Source organism: Carcharodon carcharias, chromosome 15 (assembly GCF_017639515.1).
Source record: "Carcharodon carcharias isolate sCarCar2 chromosome 15, sCarCar2.pri, whole genome shotgun sequence".
In the NCBI taxonomy this organism is placed as follows: domain Eukaryota; kingdom Metazoa; phylum Chordata; class Chondrichthyes; order Lamniformes; family Lamnidae; genus Carcharodon; species Carcharodon carcharias.
The window spans coordinates 122,709,392-122,729,337 of record NC_054481.1 but is presented as its reverse complement, the minus strand read 5'-3'; the positions used below and the strand labels follow the sequence as shown (position 1 = coordinate 122,729,337).

The following is a 19,946-nucleotide window of genomic DNA, read 5'->3' as shown; positions in this document are numbered from 1 at the left end:
ATAATGTCCCAGACACCACCATTACCATCCATGAGTATTTGTCCTGGCCCACCCAGCAGAGGTAGCGGCACATTGGTATAGAGGCGGAAGGGAGTTGCCTTGGGAGTCCTCAACAGGGACCCTGGATCATCCACTCAGCACTTCCGGCTGAAGATTGTAGCAAATGCTTCAGCCTTATCTTTTGCACTGATGTAAAACATGCTCCATTGTTGGAGGATGGGTTATTTGTAGAGCCGCTTCCTCCAGTGAGTTGTTTAATTATCCACCACGATTCATGGCTGGATGTGGTAGGACTACAGAGCTTAGATCTGATCCGTTGGTTATGGGATCACCTAGCTCTGTCTGTCACTTGCTGCTTATGCTGTTTGGCACACAAGTAGTCCTGTGTTATTAGCTTCACCAGGTTGACACCTCATTTTTAGGTATGCTTGGTGCTGCTCCTGGCGTGCCCTCCTGCACTCTTCATTGAACCAGGGTTGACACCCTGACTTGATGGTAATGGTAGAGTGGAAGAATATACCAGGCCATGCTGCAACTGATGGCCCACAGAGCCTCATGGATGCCCAGTTTTGAGTTGCTCAATCTGTTCTAAGTCAATCCCATTTAGCATGGTTGTAGTGCCATACAACACAATGGAGGGTATCCTCAATGCAAAGGCGGGACTGGTCACTCCTACCAATACTGTCATGGACAGCTGCATCTGCAGCAGGCAGGTTGGTGAGGATGAGGTCAAATATGTTTTTCCATCCTATTGGTTCCCTCACCACCTGCTGCAGACCAGTCTAGCAGCGAAGTCATTTAGGACTGAGCCAGCTCAGTCAGTAGTGGAGGTATGGAGCCACGCTTGGTGAGGGACATTGAAGTCCCCCACCCAGAGTATATTCTGCGCCACTGCCACCTTCAGTACTTACACCAAGTGGTGTTCAACATGGAGGAACACTGATTCATTAGCTGAGGGAGAGCGGTGTGTGGTAATCAGCAGGAGGTCTCTAGCATAATAGATGTCAGTCTTCAGCTGACTTGATTGACTCCATGTGATATCAAGAAAAGGCTGAAGGCACTGGATACTGCAAAGGCTATGGGCCCTGTCAATAGTACTGAAGACATGCTCCAGAACTTGCCACATCCCTAGGCAAGCTGTCCCAGTACAGCTATGACACTGGCATCTACCCAGCCATGTGGAAAATGGGAATCGGGGAAAATTCTTCGCTGGTTGGAGTCATATTTAGCACAAATGATGATGATTGTAGTTGTTGGATGTCAGTCATCTCAGCTCCAGGACATCACTACAGGTGTTCCTCAGGGCAGTGCCCTCAGCCCAACTATCTTCAGCTGCTTCATCAATGACCTTCATTCTATCATAAGGTCAGAATTGGGGATGTTTGCTGATGATTGCACAGAGTTCAGCACCATTCACGACTCCTCAGATACTGAAGCAGTCCATGTCCAAATGCAGCAAGATCTGGGCAATATCCAGGCTTGGGCTGACAAGTGGCAAGTACCATTCATGCCTCAAAAGTGCCAGACAATGACCATCCCCAACGTGAGAATCCAACCTTTGCCCCTTGATGTTCAATGGCATTACCATCACTGAATGCCTCACTATCAACATCCTAGGGATTAAAATTGACCAGAAGCTGAACTGGACTAGCCATATAAATACTGTGACTACAAGAGCAGGCCAGAGGCTAGGAATCATGAACCTCCTGACTGGCACAAGTCAGGAGTGTGATGGAATACTCCCCACCTGCCTGGAATGAGTGCAGCTCCCATAACACTCAAGAAGCTTGACACCGTACAGGAAAAAACAGCCTGTTTGATTGGCACCAAATCCACAAACATTCACTCCCTCCACCACCAACACACACTAACAGCAGTGTGTACCGCCTGCAAGATGAACTGCAGAAATTCACCAAGGCTCCTTAGACAGCACCTTCCAAACCCACAACCCCTACCATCTAGAAGGACAAGGGCTGCAGATAGATGGGAATACCACCACCTGCAAGTCGCCTTCCGAGTCATTCACTATCCTGACTTGGAAATATATTGCCGTTCCTTCATTGTCACTGGGTCAAAATCCTGGAACTCCCTTCCTAACAGCATTGTGGGGGTACCTACACCACATGGACTGCAGCAGTTCAAGAAGGCAGCTCACCACCACCTTTTTCAAGGGCAACTAAGGATGGGCAATAAATGCTGGCTCAGCCAGCGAAGCCCACATCCTGTAAATGAATAATTTTTAAAAAAAAGCACAACCATCCTCCTTTGTACCAAGTATGACTCCAACCAGTGGAGAGTATTCGCCCTGATTCCCATTGACTGACTCCAGTTTTGCTAAGGCTCCTTGATGCCACACTCGGTCAAATGATATCAAGGGCAGTTTCTCTCACCTCACCTGTTAATTGTTATAAATACTCATTCATGGTTCATAATATTTTAGAGGGTTTTAGTTCTGGGAAGATTAAAGTTAATTGTAGAAAATTAGATAAATGTAAAAGGTTGGGGCTATAGGGGGTTAACTGCGAGTAAGGTACGATCAGAAAACAGCAGGTGGGCTTACTTAGCTGGAGAATCGGAGACAAGGTGTCTATATTGCTTGCACAGAAATGCAAGCCAGAGAATTATTTTGTTTCAGGAGTCAGAGCTACAATTAGTTTAAAAACATTCAGTGACCCCTGAAAAGCTATGTCATCATGAAGATGGGTGGAATTTAAGAAAGTTCTGTGTTTCAATTTATCTGTGTTTGCTGAGGGAGTGAGTGTTCTGCTACAGGGGAAAAGGTGCTGCTGTTAGCAGGCCCCAGGCAACAAAAGTGTTGCTGTTAGTTGGCTTTGTGCAGTTAGGGCTCAGCAGAACCCTGGGGAGCTGAAAAGGTGACAACAGGTTACTGACTCTGTGCTTGAAAGGGTTAGGGCTCAGAAGAAGCCTTGGGAGCCATTTTAGAGCTTGGTGTACCTGGGGAGATTGGACCTTGGTGAAACCAAGGGCAGTGTCAGCCCAGAGAAGCTAGCTAGCTTTTAAAGAGGTGAACAAAAACAGAATTATCTGGAAAAACTCAGCAGGTCTGGCAGCATCGGCGGAGAAGAAAAAAGTTGACGTTTCGAGTCCTCATGACCCTGTTGAAGGGTCATGAGGACTCGAAACGTCAACTTTATTCTTCTCCGCCGATGCTGCCATACCTGCTGAGTTTTTCCAGGTAATTCTGTTTTTGTTTTGGATTTCCAGCATCCGCAGTTTTTTGTTTTTATTAAAGAGGTGAAATTGTGCCATTAAGTAGAGATAGTGCAGACAGAGAAATCCAGGGGAACGGATTCTCAGCAGATGGGATTGAAACCCTGGAAGTTGTGCAGTCATTGAGGTAGTCTGAGTTTGAACGCCTTGAAGGGAATTCTGAGGCTGGAGCTTCAAAAGTTTAAAAGTTTGGAATTGTTCGTGAGGGAGACAGAGTTTCAATGAGATTGGTTGACTCGGTGTTTACTGACCTCTGGGTGGGTTGCTGAGAAATCCTTGGGATCTCTGGTTGCATTTGCTATTTATTGTGCATTGTGGTGTTTTCGAGCACAGTTTGCCTGTTAATTCGCATGTAACTCAATGTTAACCCTGAATATTAGAGTATAAAATGGATATTGTAAATTGCTTGATCCTTTTGACCTTGTATAGTAATGTTTATTTTAGTTTGTTCAAAATCTGTAGAATCTTGTGGCTTTATTCTCTTAGCAAGTGTCTTGAATCTCAAACTTTGTCTACTTTAAGCAAAAAGTTATTGGTCACTAACAGGATCATACCAAAACCTTGGGGGATCTGGTTCAGGATCATAACAAAATCAAATATCAATGTTCTACCTGACAAACCTGCATTGCCTAGAAAGTTATTAACCAATTATTTCTGTGTTGTATTTTATTTTTGTATATTCCCCTTGTGTCCACCATGTCACCTAACATCCATAGCAAAAGGTCCTCTTTAATGATCCATTAAAAGTTGGGGAATGCCAGACTTCTGTTCAGAATTGATAAGTTAGAGGCCATCCCGCCTGATGTAATTAATGTTTCCTCCTTTATGATGTGCTGAAATGAAGTTGGGGCAGCATCAGCCCAATCTTTGGTCAGAAAATTGCCTACAGTTTCAAAACTAAATTCCAATATCATTGATGTCATGCTTATAATTGCAAAACAAATCTGAAGTTTGATTTCCTATTACCATTGCAAGCATCTTGAACTCAGTACATCTTAAACTGCATCAAGTTTAGTGATCCCTTCCTTCATAATATATCTAGTTATAGGTTGACTTGGGGACATATTCTTCCTTTCTGCACCCTCACTGTGTGAAGTCAGGACTTATCTGACTAATTCACTTTCCTATGGCCCCAGACTTGCAGAAATTACTTCCCTTTCTCTACAGTATTCAGCTTTTAAAAGCTTAAGCTTGAATCACCTAATTGTTAGTTCCTAATTTACTGTGTTTCCTACTCCTTTTGAATTTGTTGCTCTGACCCATGGAACCCGGCCCTTTAGCTATATTTCTCAGTAATAAAAATTTGCAGTCATGCTGCTGCAGCTGATCTTGCCGACTATACTGTGACTTCACCATACCATGTCACATGGTTTCCCTTGCATCCAACATTATTTTGTCTCCTAAGATAAAAACAATGATAATTTTCAGCAATGTTTGCATAATGCTTCTGTAAAGCTATACAAGAAAAGCATCTCAAAAGACTAGAAATCCCAGATTCTAATATTGAGCCCACATTATAGCTTCAGGGTCCAATATGCTCGTGGCATCAGAAAGCTTCAAGAATGGCTGTCATGAGAAATCGTCTGCAAAAGAGTGCTCTTCTGAAGTTGAAGTTAAGGTACCTTGCTGTAGCTTTTTAGAGATGACCCTTCATCCCTTGCCTAACAACAAGACTAGATACAGACACAGGGTGCAAAATGTGGGAAAGTGTCCCAATTCTCTGTACTGTGAAAACTTTTTGTATCACTTTTTAAAAAAAAGTAACCAAAAATGAAAATTGTAATGGCATAAAGAGGGGTTAGGGTGGCCCTCAGAAATTGTTTGATTTTGTACTTGGTCATTGTTATGATAATGTAAGAATATTATTGGAATTTTCATGGAGCGAATACTTGATCTTAACTCTTTCATTACAGGTAAGCCATCAAATAAATAAATTCATTAAAGTTAATTTCAGAAGCACCAAGTATAATTGACTAAAATGCTCAGTTCAGTTATAATCTTGTTATGGTTTCCAAATTGGTTAATTTGATCTGCATTGAGTATTAACGTCATCCATTGACTAACAAATAAAATGAAACCAAAGTAATTAAATTGTTGAAGTTCCCATTTATGTAAAATTTCTGACTGGCTGTTTTGAGGTGAACATGGTCACAATTTGTCAATCTAGGTTGGGTAACTGCAAGAAAATTATTATATAATTTTATTGTAGCATTCACTTGCTAGGATAACATTCATTCATTAGCTGTTGAAGCTGAGTATTAAACTTGAGTAAATCTGTATGATTGCAGTAAGCATTGGGATATTTTGGTGCGATATAGGTACTAAGTAGGTATGCCTGGGGGGTTGGGTAAGAGGAAATATTTTATACTCTACCAGCTGCTTGCATGCACTCCACGACAAGATTAATATTCAGAAAAATAAAAATGGGTCAGACGCTCAGATTCAGTTAATACTTTCTGAGAGCTGTTTTTACAATCACCAGATATGAAATATCCGACAAAGTGCTATTCTTCAACATGATCAGCCACTCCGGTCAATGTTAAGTAGAAGATTTTTACAACATATTGAATAAATCTTAAGGAATGTGAATTGTTAAAAGTTATGTTCTAACATGAGCCAGCACTAAAGCTAGCAGTGTTTTACTTCCTAAAAATGTCTGCTGCTCTTTCTAAGATAGGGTTTTGATCCAATTTCCTTTTCCGCTATATAACCTCATTGAAGCAGCTGTCGTCTCTGCTTGAAAACCTACTGGGGTACTGTCATAATGTAATGTTGTAGTAGCTCTGAACAAGTGTTGCAATCTGCTCATTACAAAATTCTCTTAACTGCCTGACCACCCTTTCTCCAAATCTTGATTAAATCCCTTTCCCTTATTCCCCCAAGCTGTTCTGGAGCTATTGACTTCTGTATACTTGAGCTGGATTAACGACTGTTGGCTTTATTTGTAGGGCTGAAGAGCTTTGAACAGTATGGTGAGGTATGGAAGCTGTAAAGATTTTTATTTAAAATGTAGAATTTTTTTGTGAAGCTTCTTTTGTAATTATGTGAATGTGGTTGGCCGCGGGATCTTGTTTTTTGCTGAATATACAATAAGAATTGTGAAAATAGAAGAATTATCGAGCTGTTAGAATGCAGTATAGTGTGGTAAAGCATACTCAATATTAATTTGAAATACTAGGATGTTGTACCCTGTTATAAAGATCCTTTTATAGATTTAAAAATATTCTGCACTCCAGGAATATATTTTTATTTTTACATGGGCCAACATCGGTTTATAATTTTTTAAAGGACGTTTCTTCTATTTTTCATTTTTTTCAATTTGGGTTTAATATTTGTTACACTCTAATCACTGTACAGCTTAAAAATAATCAATTCTAAAGTTTATTACTATGTGAAATGTTAGCCTTCTACACGCAAAGGGTGACAGAAGTTTGAAACTCTCTTCCGCAAACAGTAATTGATGCCAGATAAATGGTTAATTTAAAATCGGAGATTGGTAGATTTTTATTGACTGGAGATATTAAGGAATATGGGGTAAAGGCAAGCCGTGCAGATTTAGGTCACAGATCAGCCTTGATCTCATTGAATGGTGGAACGCATTTGAGGGGATAAATGGCCTATTTGCTGTTCCTATGTTCCTACATACAAATAGGGTCATTTGAATAGGAATGCCAATGCTTTATATTTCTAAGTATGGCTAATTTTTTTCAGAAAATTGTTGAGGGAAAGTGGTTACGAGATTGTTATGAATGAAGTTGTTGATATTTCTGAATGCTCAGCCTATTTGTTTGCTGCCTTTGATTTAGCCTATGGTTTTTTTTTTGTTCCATTATTAGACTTGTCTCAATTTCCAAACTGTATGTTAATGGAATGAGATTTAAGCATATTTGATAACCTCCGAAACTATCATTCTCGTAACCTTATTTCTTCGCTAATTAAGGCTTGATTTTGTTTCTCTGTTAATAAAGGGAATTGTGTGGTAACTAAATTAATGACTGAAAGACTGTGATACTGAATTTTGATCTGGCTTTGAGCACAATCTAAAAGTATTGAGTAGTGACAAAATAATTGTTTCTTTTATTTTCAAATGAAATATTGAAAGATTGTAAATTAAATTCTGGAACCTTTAAAAATTCTCTTACTGTTTCAACTGCCATGCACCATTTTTGTAAACATTAATAGTTTCTGTTATTGAATTCAAAACTGTTGCAAGGATTTTTGTAGGGAGAACTCTGACCATTAGCAAACAGTTGTTAATTGTAGTGGTGTATTAATGGCACTGATCATTTGTGCCAATGCCCAGAATCATGTGAGCATACATTGAGAAAAGGGCATTTAACTCACGTAGCTTGCCCTGTTTTTCTTAATTCCATGTGTTGGTCTCTTTGCATTACCTCTTTAATCTCCCTCATTAATTTGGCACAAAACCAATTTCTTTCAACACCTTTTGAATTGACTTACTTTATTTTGCCACAGGCTTGATGGTGACCTGCTGTCCACTTTACACAAGTACTGAAAACTGTACACTCTAATTCACTAGTTTGTTGCTCGAATATTAGAGGGATAATGGAATAGCAGTAATTTTTAATCATGGTTATTGTGTCAAAATTTTCAATATTATTTTTCAATATTTTGTTGTATTGTATCTAACTGATCAGATACAGCTGATTCTTAACTGTTTGATCTTATTGCTCTATAAAAAAGATACGCAACTACACCAGGATGTGACCCATGTCCATTTTTAATCAAAAAAGTTTAAAAGAAACAAATCCAACAATTGTTTTTTTTTCTTTGCATCCACAAAAAATGCAAAGTGGTTCCAGCTTTACCATCATTTTATATCCTTCCTTGTACCATAAGGTCAGAAGTGGGGTTGTTTGCACAATGTTCAGCACCATTCGCAATTCCTCAGATTCTGAAGTAGTCCATGTCCAAATGCAGCAAGGCCTGGTTAATATTTAAACTTTTGGGCTGATAAGTGGCAAGTAACATTTGCACCACAAGGAAATGACCATCTTCAACAAAGAATCTAACCATTGCTCCTTGACATTCAATGGCATTACCATCATTGAATCCCCCACTATCAACATTCAGGGGTTACCATTGACAAGAAACTAAACAGGACTAGCCATATGAATATTGTGGCTACAAGGGCAGGTCAGAGGCTGGGAATTCTGCATTGAGTAACTCACTGCCTGATTTCCCAAAGGCTGTCCACCATCTGCAAGGCCCCAAGTCAGGAGTGTGATGGAATATTCTCCGCTTGCCTGGATGAGTGCAGTTCCAACAACACTCGAAGCTTGACACCATCCACGACAAAGCGGTTCACCTTTATTGGCACCTCATCCACTGCCTCAAATGTTAACTCCCTCTTCTGCCGACACACAGTGGCAGCAATGTGTGCCATATACAAGATGTACTGCAGCAAGTCACCAACGCTCCTTCAATGGCACCTTCCAACCCACAATTTCTACCACCCAGAAGGACAAGGGTAGCAGATAACAACATGGGAACACCACCACCTGCCCGTTTGCCTCCAAGTCACAGACCATCCTGACCTGGAATGATATCACCGTTCCTTCACTAGCTGGGTCAAAAATCTGGAACTCCTCCATGCTGCCCCCCCACCACCCAACGGCACTGTTGGTGTACCTACTCCACATGGACTGCAGCGGTTCAAGAAGGTGGCTCACCATCACCTTCTCAAGGATAATTAAGGATGGGCAATAAATGCTGGACTAGTTAATGACATCCACATCCCGTGAAAGAATAAATTTTACAAGATCAAATAAAATTTTTTTATTTAAGGATTTAAAAATAAATCAATAAGCTCATATTCTGTACTGCTTTATTATACTAATTAGGATTTTGAGACATTAATTATACTTTTGTTTGGTGAAAATAATAGAATCATGTGCCCAATAGGTTGAAAAAACAAACATTTTCATGTAACATATTTTTATCTGTGCCTCTTTGCATGGTTTTACAAAAATGCGATTAAGTTAAGTGCAAACTTCTGCAGCCATTGGCTGCCTGAACTATCTCATTACAGTAACAATAAAGATCCACTTTTTTTTTGGTGGATCTCCTGATCTACAATCGGAATAGCGATCTTCATTGTTGGTCTGCTAAACGTACTGAGCCAGTTCAGTACTTTTAACATTCTGTTGCAAGCATGCTAAGACATAAATCTGGCTCAGCCTTAGCAATCTGACCTGCCTGCCATGTGTAATTGCATCATGGCACAAGTCTTTCAAGATTGCGCTTGAACTAGTCTTTGATAAGCCAGGGTGAAGACTGGGATAAAACATAGTAGAATGGTGCACAGAAGCTGGTTCTTCCTAATCTGAAACAATAAGCATAAAAGTGCTCTTGATTGAAGAATGTAATATAGTCTCTCAATAGAAATCATAGAAATCTTAACCAGTTTATTTTAAATGTGAAACCCACCAAATTGTTGTGAGAAACAACGAAGCACCATTGTACTGCAATGTCAGTGGCGGGATGCAGAGTTGATTTCCCACACAGCTGAGTTCCTAAGCTCCACAGTCACAGGGACGGTTCTACACCGGTCTTCTGGCAGCTTTCTTATAGTGACATCAGCAGTGGGCTTAGAATAAATCTCTCTCTAGGATGCAAGTTGCATATCTTGCCTTACAGAAAAATGAGAGGGAATTCAGAGTTACATAAAAATATACATTAATCAACAAATTGTTTGTAGACTAATAACTGACAATGTAGAAGCAATAATTATGCTTCTGCACATAGTACGCAAAGGGAATACATGTTACAGAATTGTGAATCCCAACCTGTTGATTTTTCTGTATGTTAAGTTTAATGGATGGAAAATTGTGGACCACGGGTGTGCAGCTTTACAGTATATGCTTCCAGCATCCTGAAGTTGCCAGGGCTTAGGAGCTTTCCCATGTCTTAGTGACATATGAGGTGGACAAAGCAAGTGCTTCTGTCTGTTTCTATAGCCAGTTTTTCCTGGAACAAGTCACCAGAGGCTATAGCTTGAGAGGTGCCACTCCAAATCAAACATGGCTGACCAGGAGATTCTCCTGCTCTTATCACCTCCCATAGGAGAATTGGAAGGATTGATAATCAACCTGTTTGGCCAAGTTATGAATGCACCTACATGGCCCTCAAATCCTGGAGTGGGCATTAAACCCAGAGCTTTTGGCTCAAGAGGTAGGGATGCTACCCACTGTGCCACAAGACCTCCCCTGAAACTACTAGGAGGCACAGGAATGCCTTTACATCATGCTCTGTGGTGCAGTACCTGGCTGAAAAGCAAAAATATTATCCCCTACTCATAAATGTCTGCTACTCTACCGTGTTTAAAACTATCACATTAAAGATAATGCAAAAGATGGTTTGGGGAATGGTTTACTAAGATATATGCTCCAAACCTTGCAAATGTGCAAAATGTCAACAGTGGTTTGAATTTGTATCTGGGCGAGGTTGTATACTCCCAAACTACAACAAAGTGAATATTGTTCCCATACCACATAGGCCTAGGTGTTCTGATGCATGAGTCACAAAAAGTTAGTACAGGTACAGCAAGTAATTAAGAAGGCTAATAGAATGCTGTCCTTTATTACAAGAGGAATTGAACATAAAAGTAAGGATGTTATGCTTCAGTTATACAGGGCATTGGTGAGACCACATCTCATACTGTGTGGAGGTCTGGCCTCCTTATTTAAGGAAGGATGTAAATACATTCGAGGCGGTTTAGAGGAGGTTTACTAAATTGATACCTGGAATGAACTGGTTGTGTTATGAGGAAAGGTTGAACAAGGACTAGGCTTGTTTCCGGAGTTTAGAGTGAGGGGGTGACTTGATTGAAGTAGGTAAGATCCTGAACGGTCTTGACAAAGTGGACGTGGAAAGGATGTTTCCTCTTGTGGGTGAATCCAGAACTAGGGAGGACTGTTTTAAAATTAAGGGTCACCCTTTTAGGACAAATGAGGAGAAATTTTTCCTGAGGGTTATGCAACTTTGGAACTCTGTCTCAGATGGCGGTAGAGACAGGGTCATTGAATATTTCTAAGGCAGAGGAAGATAGATTCTTGTTAAGGAAGGGGACCACAGGTTATCAGGGTAGATGAGAATGTAGAATTTGAAGTACAGATCAACCATGATCTAATTGAATGGCGGAACAGGTTCAAGGGGGCAAATGGCCTATTTCTCCTATTTCATATGTTCATATGTTCATATGTTCTGACTTAATTTAATCTTTTTTTATTTCAAAAAGGTGGCAAGGAACTTTAGACAATACCAATGAGTAGACATTGAAGGAAACATTTGTGGCTTAGAGCTAGAATATTTTAGGCCACAATAGCTCTAATTAATGACCTGATTAAATTTTGATAAAATTTAGTTGACAGAATATCTGGTCAAATGGCATTGTTAATATAGTGTAAGCCATAACCTTTTGAGGTGCCTTGGACATTAAATGTACCAACATAAATGAGAAGGGTAGCAGATCAGTCAAAATGTGTACAATAGCAAATAGAATTTGGGCTTTTCAGTGGTACGAAGAGTTTGCACACTCTTATGGTGCAAAATTACCTTTGGATTATATACATCTTTAGAGATGCATCTCTGATAATCTATTATTTGTCTCACCATGTGAGGCAAATTCTGTGCACCCCATATTCCCTGCAGGGAGCCAGGCTGGGAGCAAATGTCAGATACTGCCACCTCATCACTGCAAATGTGGAATTACTGAATTTTATCTAGTATCTTTAATTTTTAAAACAAAAGCCTTAATGTTGAAATGCTCACTACATGTATCCAGTGTCAACAGAATGTGATAAATCTTCCTGTTATAATATGGTTATATTATATGCTGTGGTTAATGGCATTCTTTTGAACTTATCTCTGGTGCCCCCAAGGTTCAATCCTTGGTCCCTTCCTGTTTCACACTTACATGCTCTATGGCAACATCATTTTAAAACACAGTATCTTTTACCTCACTACCATTTCTCTCGATCCTTCCACTATTGCTGAAATTGTCACACTGCTTGTCTGACATCAGGCACTGCGCAAGTATTTCCTCCATCAAAATATTAAGCATACCAAAGTCATTGTTTTCAGTTCCTGCCACAAACTCTGTTGCCTTGCCATCAAATCCATACCTCCCATTGTCAACTGAGGCTGAACCAGACTGTTTGCAGCCTTGATGTTGTATTTGACCCTGAGATGAGCTTCCAATCAAATATCTGCACTATCATTAGGACTGCCAATATCCATCTCCACAACATTGTCCGATTCCACACCTGCCTCAGCTCACCTGCTGAAATCCTCATTCATGCCTTTGCTACCTCTAGACTAAACTATTCCAACACTCTGGTGGCCAGCCTCACATCTTACACCCTTGTAAACTTGAAGTCACCCAAAGCCCTGCTGCCCATCTCCTAGTGAGCACAAAGTCCTATCGCCCAACACCCCAATGCATGCTAACCTACATTGGCTCCAAGGTAAGTAATGCCTTGATTTTAAAACTCTCACGCTTGTTTTCAAATCCCTCCATGGCCTTATTCTGGTCTATTTCTGTAATTTGCGTAGACTCCAAAACCCTCTGAGATATCTGTCTTCCTCCAATCTGCCTTCTCGAACATCCCCAATTCTTAATTGCCTTAAAAACTCTTTCTTCAGTTCCAACGAAATGTCATCTCGACCTGAAATGTTTAACTCTGTTTCTCTCCACGGATGCTGCCTGACCTGCTGAGTATTTCCAATATGTTTATCACAATTTTAATTGCGCCACCATTGGTGAGCCAAGTCTTCAGTTGCTATGGCCTTAAGCTTTGGAAGTCCTTCCCTGAACCTCTCTGCCTGTCTACTTTTCTTCCCTCTTTTTAAACTTCTCCTTAAAACCCACCTCTTTGGTCATCTGCCTTAATATCTTCCTATCTGACTCAGTTTCAAAGTTTGATAATGCTCCTGAGAAGCCCCTTGGGATGCTTTACTTCATTAAAGATGCTATATACAATTTTTGTTGAAGTGCCAGTTGTAGGTTACAATGCAAATTGCAATTTGCAATTGTGAAATAAAATTAGCTTGTCTAGTTTGAACTGGCAGACTTTAAACTAAATTTTCACAATGTTTCGAGTACTGGTGGATAAGCATTTGTATACAATATTTATGATTAAATTTAGAAGGTTAAATCAATCTGTAATGGATATCCCTGTGATGCTACAACTCCTCTCAATTCCATAAATTTTGAGACTTGCACTAGATTTTTAGCTTCTGTTAATGTTTGTCCTTACCTTTTTGGCCAAGTTATTTGTAGAACTGAGTGGAGGATACGTGCCTAATTGACAGAAGGAATGTATGGACTCAAATTCTGGTCTCCTTTTAAAACATCTTAGTCACAGAACAGTATCAGTGGAGGGCACAAGGAGAGCGATACACAGTTATAAGTTTCTGCTCAATTTCGAGAAGTGTAAAAATGTCTTTTTGTGTTTTGAATCATAAATCATCACGATACAAAGACCAGATGCAGAGGAGGTGAGTGACTAAGTTTAGACACAAGGGTCAATTGTCTAAGTCTTGCTAAATGTAAACGCAGATTGGAGATTGTGGTATAAGGGTGTTCAGGCGGAGCAAAGGTTAATATGGGACTGGGGAAATAGTACTACCCATGGCATGATGTGGAGAATTATATGATGGTAGACTGAGTGTAGAAGAGTCTGGTTGGAACCAGCACCCATGCAGGGCTGTGCCTTGCAGATGTCTATAGTTATGGGTTACCGATAAACAGTTTATGTTCAACAATACAAGCGTCCAGACCTCTGAGTGAGACACCAAACAACCTTACCACAGAGGTAGCTATTCTCTACTATAGTGCCAATTCTGCAACTTGCGCGAGCATCTAGAGAGACAATTGTCCCATTGCACAGCACTGGTGAATCTATCTCCATAATGTCTCTTTCCATGCTGCAAAGTAACAATAATACTGTAGCAGTGAGACAGTTTGTATTGGAGTGAATGAAATATTGTTTATTTCAGTAAGTTATATTTAGTTCAGTGTTATTTATGACTAAATGTTAAAAGATGCCGGGGAAAATCTTCAATACGTTTCTTGAAACAGCAACAATTTGCAGTTTTTACCTTAGTTCTGGAGATCAAAATGTAGAATCAGTTTGGGTCAAGATGAGAAATATAAAAGTAAGAAGTGGACTATTTTGGAGCAGTTTCTTAGAGCAGGTTCTAGCACCAACCAGAAAGCAGGCTATACTAGGTTTGGTAATGTGCAATGAGACAGGATTTATTAATGACCTCATAGCGAAGGCACCCCTAGGTAGCAGTGATCCTAAAATGATTGAATTTCACATTCAGTTTGAGGGAGAGTGGAGTGGATTTAAGATTAGTGTTTTAAACTGAAATATAGGCAATTATGAGGGCATGAAGACAGGTGGCCAAAGTGAACTGGGAGATTAGGTAAAGGGATAGATCAGTAGAGATTCAGCGGCAGACATTTAAGAAGATATTTAAGAATACTCAGGAAAGGTACATTCCAGTGAGAAAGACAGACTCTAAAGGAAGGATACACCATGTGTGACTAACCAAGGAAGTTAAAGATGGTATCAAATTGTAAGAAAAAGTATATAATTCTGCAAAGATGAGTGACAGGTCAGAAGATTAGACAGAATATAAAGAATAGCAAAGGACGGCTAAAAGATTAATAAGGAGGGCAAATTAGAGTATGAGAGAAAGCTACCTATAAATATAAAAAAAAGAGTTTCTACAAGTATTTAAAAAGGAAAGGAGTAAGTAAAGTGGGTGTTGGTCCTCTAGAGAGTGAGAATGGGAGATTAATAATGGAAAATGAGGACATGGCAGATGAATTGAACAGATGTTTTGCATCAGTCTTCACTGTAGTGGATGCACATAACATCCCAGAAATAATTGTAAACCAGGAGGTGAAAGGGAGGGAGGAACTTAAAACAATTACAATCACCTGAGAAAAGGTACTGAGAAAATCCATGGCCAGGATTTTACGACCCATTCCGCCCAGCAGGATATCACGGTTCCGCCGAACTGATTGGAGATTTAAATGGCTTGCCTCATCCGCCAGGAGTAAACAAGCTGCGGCAGGCCATAAAAGCCTGGCCTATATCTTTTTGTAGCCTCCTTATGTGCTCTTCACAACTTACTTTCCCACCTATCTTTGTGTCATCAGCAAATTTGGCAACCATCCTATCCACCCCTTCATCTAAGTGATTTATATAAATTGCAAACAGTTGAGGTCCCAGCACTGATCCCTATGGTACCACTCATTACATCTTGCCAACCTGAAAAAGATCCATTTATGCCTACTTGCTGCTTCCTGTTAGCCAACCCCCAATGTGTTACTCCCTATACCATGAGCTATTGGAGAAACTCAAGGGACTAAAATCTGACAGATCCCCAGGACCTGATGGTCTACATCCTAGGGTTCTAAAAGAGATAGCTACAGAGATAGTGGATGCGCTGGCTTTGATTTTCCAAAGTTCCCTAATCATGAAATGGTCCCATTAGATTGGAAGTTAGAAAGTGGAACACCACTATTCAAGAAGGGAGGGAGAGGAAAATTAGAGAACTTATAGGACATTTAGCCTAACATCAGTCATCGGGAAAGTGATGGAATCTATAATTAAGGAAATTTTAACCATGCACTTAAAAAGTGTTTTATGATTAGAACAAGTCAACATGGTTTTACAAAAGGGATATGCTGTTTGATAAATTTATTAGAGCTTTTTGAGGATGTAATGAGTAAGATGGGAAACCAGTAGATGTGGTATGCTTGGATTTCCAAAAGGCATTTGATAAAGTGCCACACAAGGTTAATACACAAGATAAGGGCTCATGGAGTTGGGGTGACACACATTTGAATGGATAGAGGATTGTTTAACACAGGAAGCAGAGTAGGAATAAATGGGGCATTTTCAAGTTGGCAGGCTGTGACTGTTGAATTGTCGTAAAGATCAGTGCTGGTGCCTCAGCTATTGACAATCTATGTTAATGATATAGATGAAGAGACAAAGATGAATGTATCTAAGTTTGCTGAACCTACAAAGTTAGGTTGGAATGCAAACTGCGAGGAGGGCACGAGATATGGAGAAGTTAAGTGAGTTGGCTGCAAGGTGGCACATGGGGTATAATGTGTAAGTGTAAGGTTATTCACTTTGGTTGTAAGAACAGAAAAACAATCTTTAAAAGGCGTGAACTTGTAAACATTGATGTTCAGCGTGACTTTGGTATACTCGTATAAGGAACTCAAAGTTAGCATGTAAGTACAGCAAGTAGTCAGGGAAACAAATGGCATGCTGGCCTTAATTGCAAGGAGATTGGAGTGAGTACAAGAATAAAGAAGTCTTGCCACAGTTGCATGGGGCTTTGCTGACACCACACCTGGAATACTGTGTAATTTTGGCCTCCATGTTTAAGAAAGGATATACTTGCACAAGAAACAGTACAGCGAAGGTTCAATAGATTGGTCTTAAGAAAAGTCATATGGACTCAAAACGTTAACTCTGTTTCTCTCTCCACAGATGCTGCCAAACCTGCTGAGTTCCAGCATTTTCGGTTTTAATTTCAGACTTCCAGCATCTGCAATATTTTGCTTTTATTCAATAGATTGATCTCTGGGATGAGAGGGTTGTCTGTGATGAGAAGCTGAATAAATTAAGTCTATAATCTCGGGGGTTTAGAAGAATGAGAGATAATCTCATTGCAACATTCAAGATTCCGAAGGGGCTTGACAGGGTAGATACTGAGAGGTAAAAGCAAATACTGCAGATGCTGGAAATCCAGAACAAAAACAAAAATACCTGGAAAAAACTCAGCAGGTCTGACAGCATCTGCGGGAGGCATACAATTGACATTTCGAGTCCATATGACCCTTCATACGGACTTGAAATATAAAGGGTCATTTGGACTCGAAACATCAACTGTATCCCTCTCCACAGATGCTGTCAGACCTGAGTTTTTCCAGATACTGAGAGGTAGTTTCCCCTGGCTGGGCAATCTAGAACAAGGGGGAATAGTCTCAGGATAAAGGAGTGGTCAATTGGTACTGAGATGAAGAGAAATTTCTTCACTCAAAAAGGGTTGTGAATCTTTGACAACCCTCTGAGGTACAGAATTCCAGTGTGCCATCACTGAATATATTCAAGGCTGAGGTAGACATTGTTGGTCTCACAAGGAATCAAGGATTATGGGGAGCACGTGGGAAAGTGGAATTGTAGAACAAGATCAGCTATGATCTTGTTCTGAAGAAGAGTCATACAGACTCGAAACGTTAACTCTGTCTTTCTCTCCACAGATGCTGTCAGGCCTGCTGAGTTTTTCCAGCAATTTTTCTTTTTGTTTCAGATTTCCAGCATCCGTAGTATTTTGCTTTTATCAACCATGATCATATTGAATGGCAGAGCAGGCTCGGTGGGCTATGTGGTCTTCTCTTGCTCCTATTCCCTGTGTTCTTATGCTCTACTACAACATGTTTGCAATCTTGTGTCTCATAAGATGATGGTTTGTGCTGTGGTGGTCAACTCTGCTTTAAGCATCACGTGGTGTGGCTTAGGAGCCCCGCTCCATGGCGGTCTCTGCCTCATTTGTTATAGAGGAAGACAGTGGGCTGAGAAGGTCCATAATTCGCTGCCTCCTCACTCCTTATTGAATCATGGTAGGTCCCCAGGCTTGATGGTAATTGTAGAGAAGGAATACGTTGGGCTATGAGGTTACAGATTATGATAGGATACAATTTTTGCTGGTGCTGACAGCAACCATGAGGTGCTGTGGGCTCAGTTTTGAGCTGTTAGATCTGTTCTGAAACTATCCCACTTAACACAGTGATAGTGCCACACAACATGATTGGGGGTGTCCCCAGTGTAAGGATGGGATTTTGTCTCCACAAGGTGCTGCCTTGGACACATGCACTTGTAATAGGTAGATTGGTGAAAGACTTCTTTGCTGTACTATTCTGTGATATTAGTTGATACATAAATTTCTGACGGTGCCTTCAGCTGTTGGATAAATCCACCGTGACAATGACAATTGTCTACAGTATGTTTGGAATGTGTAACCCTGTAAATAGATTAAAGCTAATAGATGGATAACAAAGCTGTCATTTTTTTAAAAAATTACAAATAGCTAGCGAACTTCTGACAGTAGTCATAATTCTATTTTCCTTTAGCAAAACAAATCTGAATCATTTTGGATCTGATCAATAGGCTGGCTTATCGATAGGAATGTGAGAACCTAATATTATAAAATTCACAAGGAAAATGTGATTTGAGACTACAAGTTTGAATTGCAAATTTGGATGTCCTAAGGCATGTGTTCTTTTGAGCAATGTAACTCTATACTTTCACACAACTATTTTTGATGTCATAAGTTAACTGCTAAAGTACACAATCTGATTTTTGCACTGGAGCAGCCATGCTGTTAAAATAATTGAAAAAAATGTTGAAATGTGTTTTTAAAAATGAGGAAATAACAATTGAAACATAAGGTGTAACTAGTTTAAGCTTCATTAAGCTTATGAAATTATTTATATAGAAGTATTGAAAGCATCTGTCACACTCCATTTCTCAGATGGTATATAAAACACCATCAAATCATAACTGAACAAAAAAGTAAGAAATCCAGTTGTTTTCAGCAATTTTTTCTAACCTTAAAAATAACATGCGTAGGCTGCTGAATTAAGCTGAGGAGCCAAGCAGATGCCATCTAGGGAAACTACCAACAACAATAATTAGCCTCTAATTGACCAAAGGAAATATTCATATCATTTCCCTACAGGGAACACATGAGCGGTGCCCTGAAAGCAGTTAAACATTATAGCTGTGCTCAGGAGTTGGAGTACCCATTAACAGTATCTTGGGAAATCAGCTCATACATCAGATAAAAATATCTTCACTGTACTGTACAAAACTGTGTATTTAAATCAATTTTAACTTCATGCTCCATGGTACTCCACGTAGGCAAATGCCTTTCTTCATCATTGTGACCTTTGTGGTTGGACGCTGTTTTGAGGCATTGCTGGTTTTGATCAAGAATGTGCCAAATAAATTGAAAAACCTCCCTCATCTATACTTGTGTTTTTGATAATTGTATACAAATCTGAAAGCTCACCTCGACATTGCAGTTTTATTTAAAAAGAAATAGAAACCAAATGAGCTATATTTCATTAAAAGCTAATTTTAATCAGGATTTAATTAAAATTTAATTTTAATTACTGCAATGAAGGTAACTTTCATAAAAGCAAATATTTGTTCAATGTTAGGCCCAATCAGACAACAAAAATGTTGCTATCTGTTCTACCATCAGTTCCACATATGAGTATTATTTCACTAACATTTTGCTACACTTGGAGTACTATGTCCAGTTATGGTTGTCATATTGTAGAAAGGATATACAGGCACTGGAAAGAGTTTAAAAAAATACCAAAACTGAGAGGTTATACCCATCAGGAAAGGATGAAAAGGCCAGGTCTCTTTTTCTGTTGAAGGCTGCGGGGCAATTTTTTAGATGTCATTAAGTATGCAATGATTTGATGGAGTAGACGCGGTCACAATTGTTTCCACTGGTGAGGAAGAGAAAAACTCGATCCCATTGATAAAGGTGATTACCAAGAAATGAAATAGGGAATTCAGAAGAAACCTCTTTACCCAGAGAGCGGTGAAAATGTGGAACTCGCTACTTCAGGGAGTAGTTGA

At 39.8% G+C, this 19,946-nt stretch overlaps 1 protein-coding gene across 5 annotated transcripts in view; it reads left to right on the top strand.

The window, feature by feature from the left end:
• Positions 1–19,946, top strand: part of ptpn11b (protein tyrosine phosphatase non-receptor type 11b) — a 133,105-nt gene that overhangs the window by 36,262 nt on the left and 76,897 nt on the right. For 3 of the 5 annotated variants that reach the window (XM_041206345.1, XM_041206344.1, XM_041206343.1), the window contains exon 1: positions 4,756–4,849. The exons of 1 other annotated variant lie outside the window; for it this stretch is intronic. In XM_041206345.1, the coding sequence (XP_041062279.1) occupies positions 4,794–4,849 (56 nt within the window). In that variant the 5' untranslated portion in view covers positions 4,756–4,793. Of the gene's footprint in view, positions 1–4,755; positions 4,850–6,004; positions 6,209–19,946 lie in introns of those variants that run through there. One more of the 5 variants, XM_041206347.1, reaches the window with a different exon arrangement.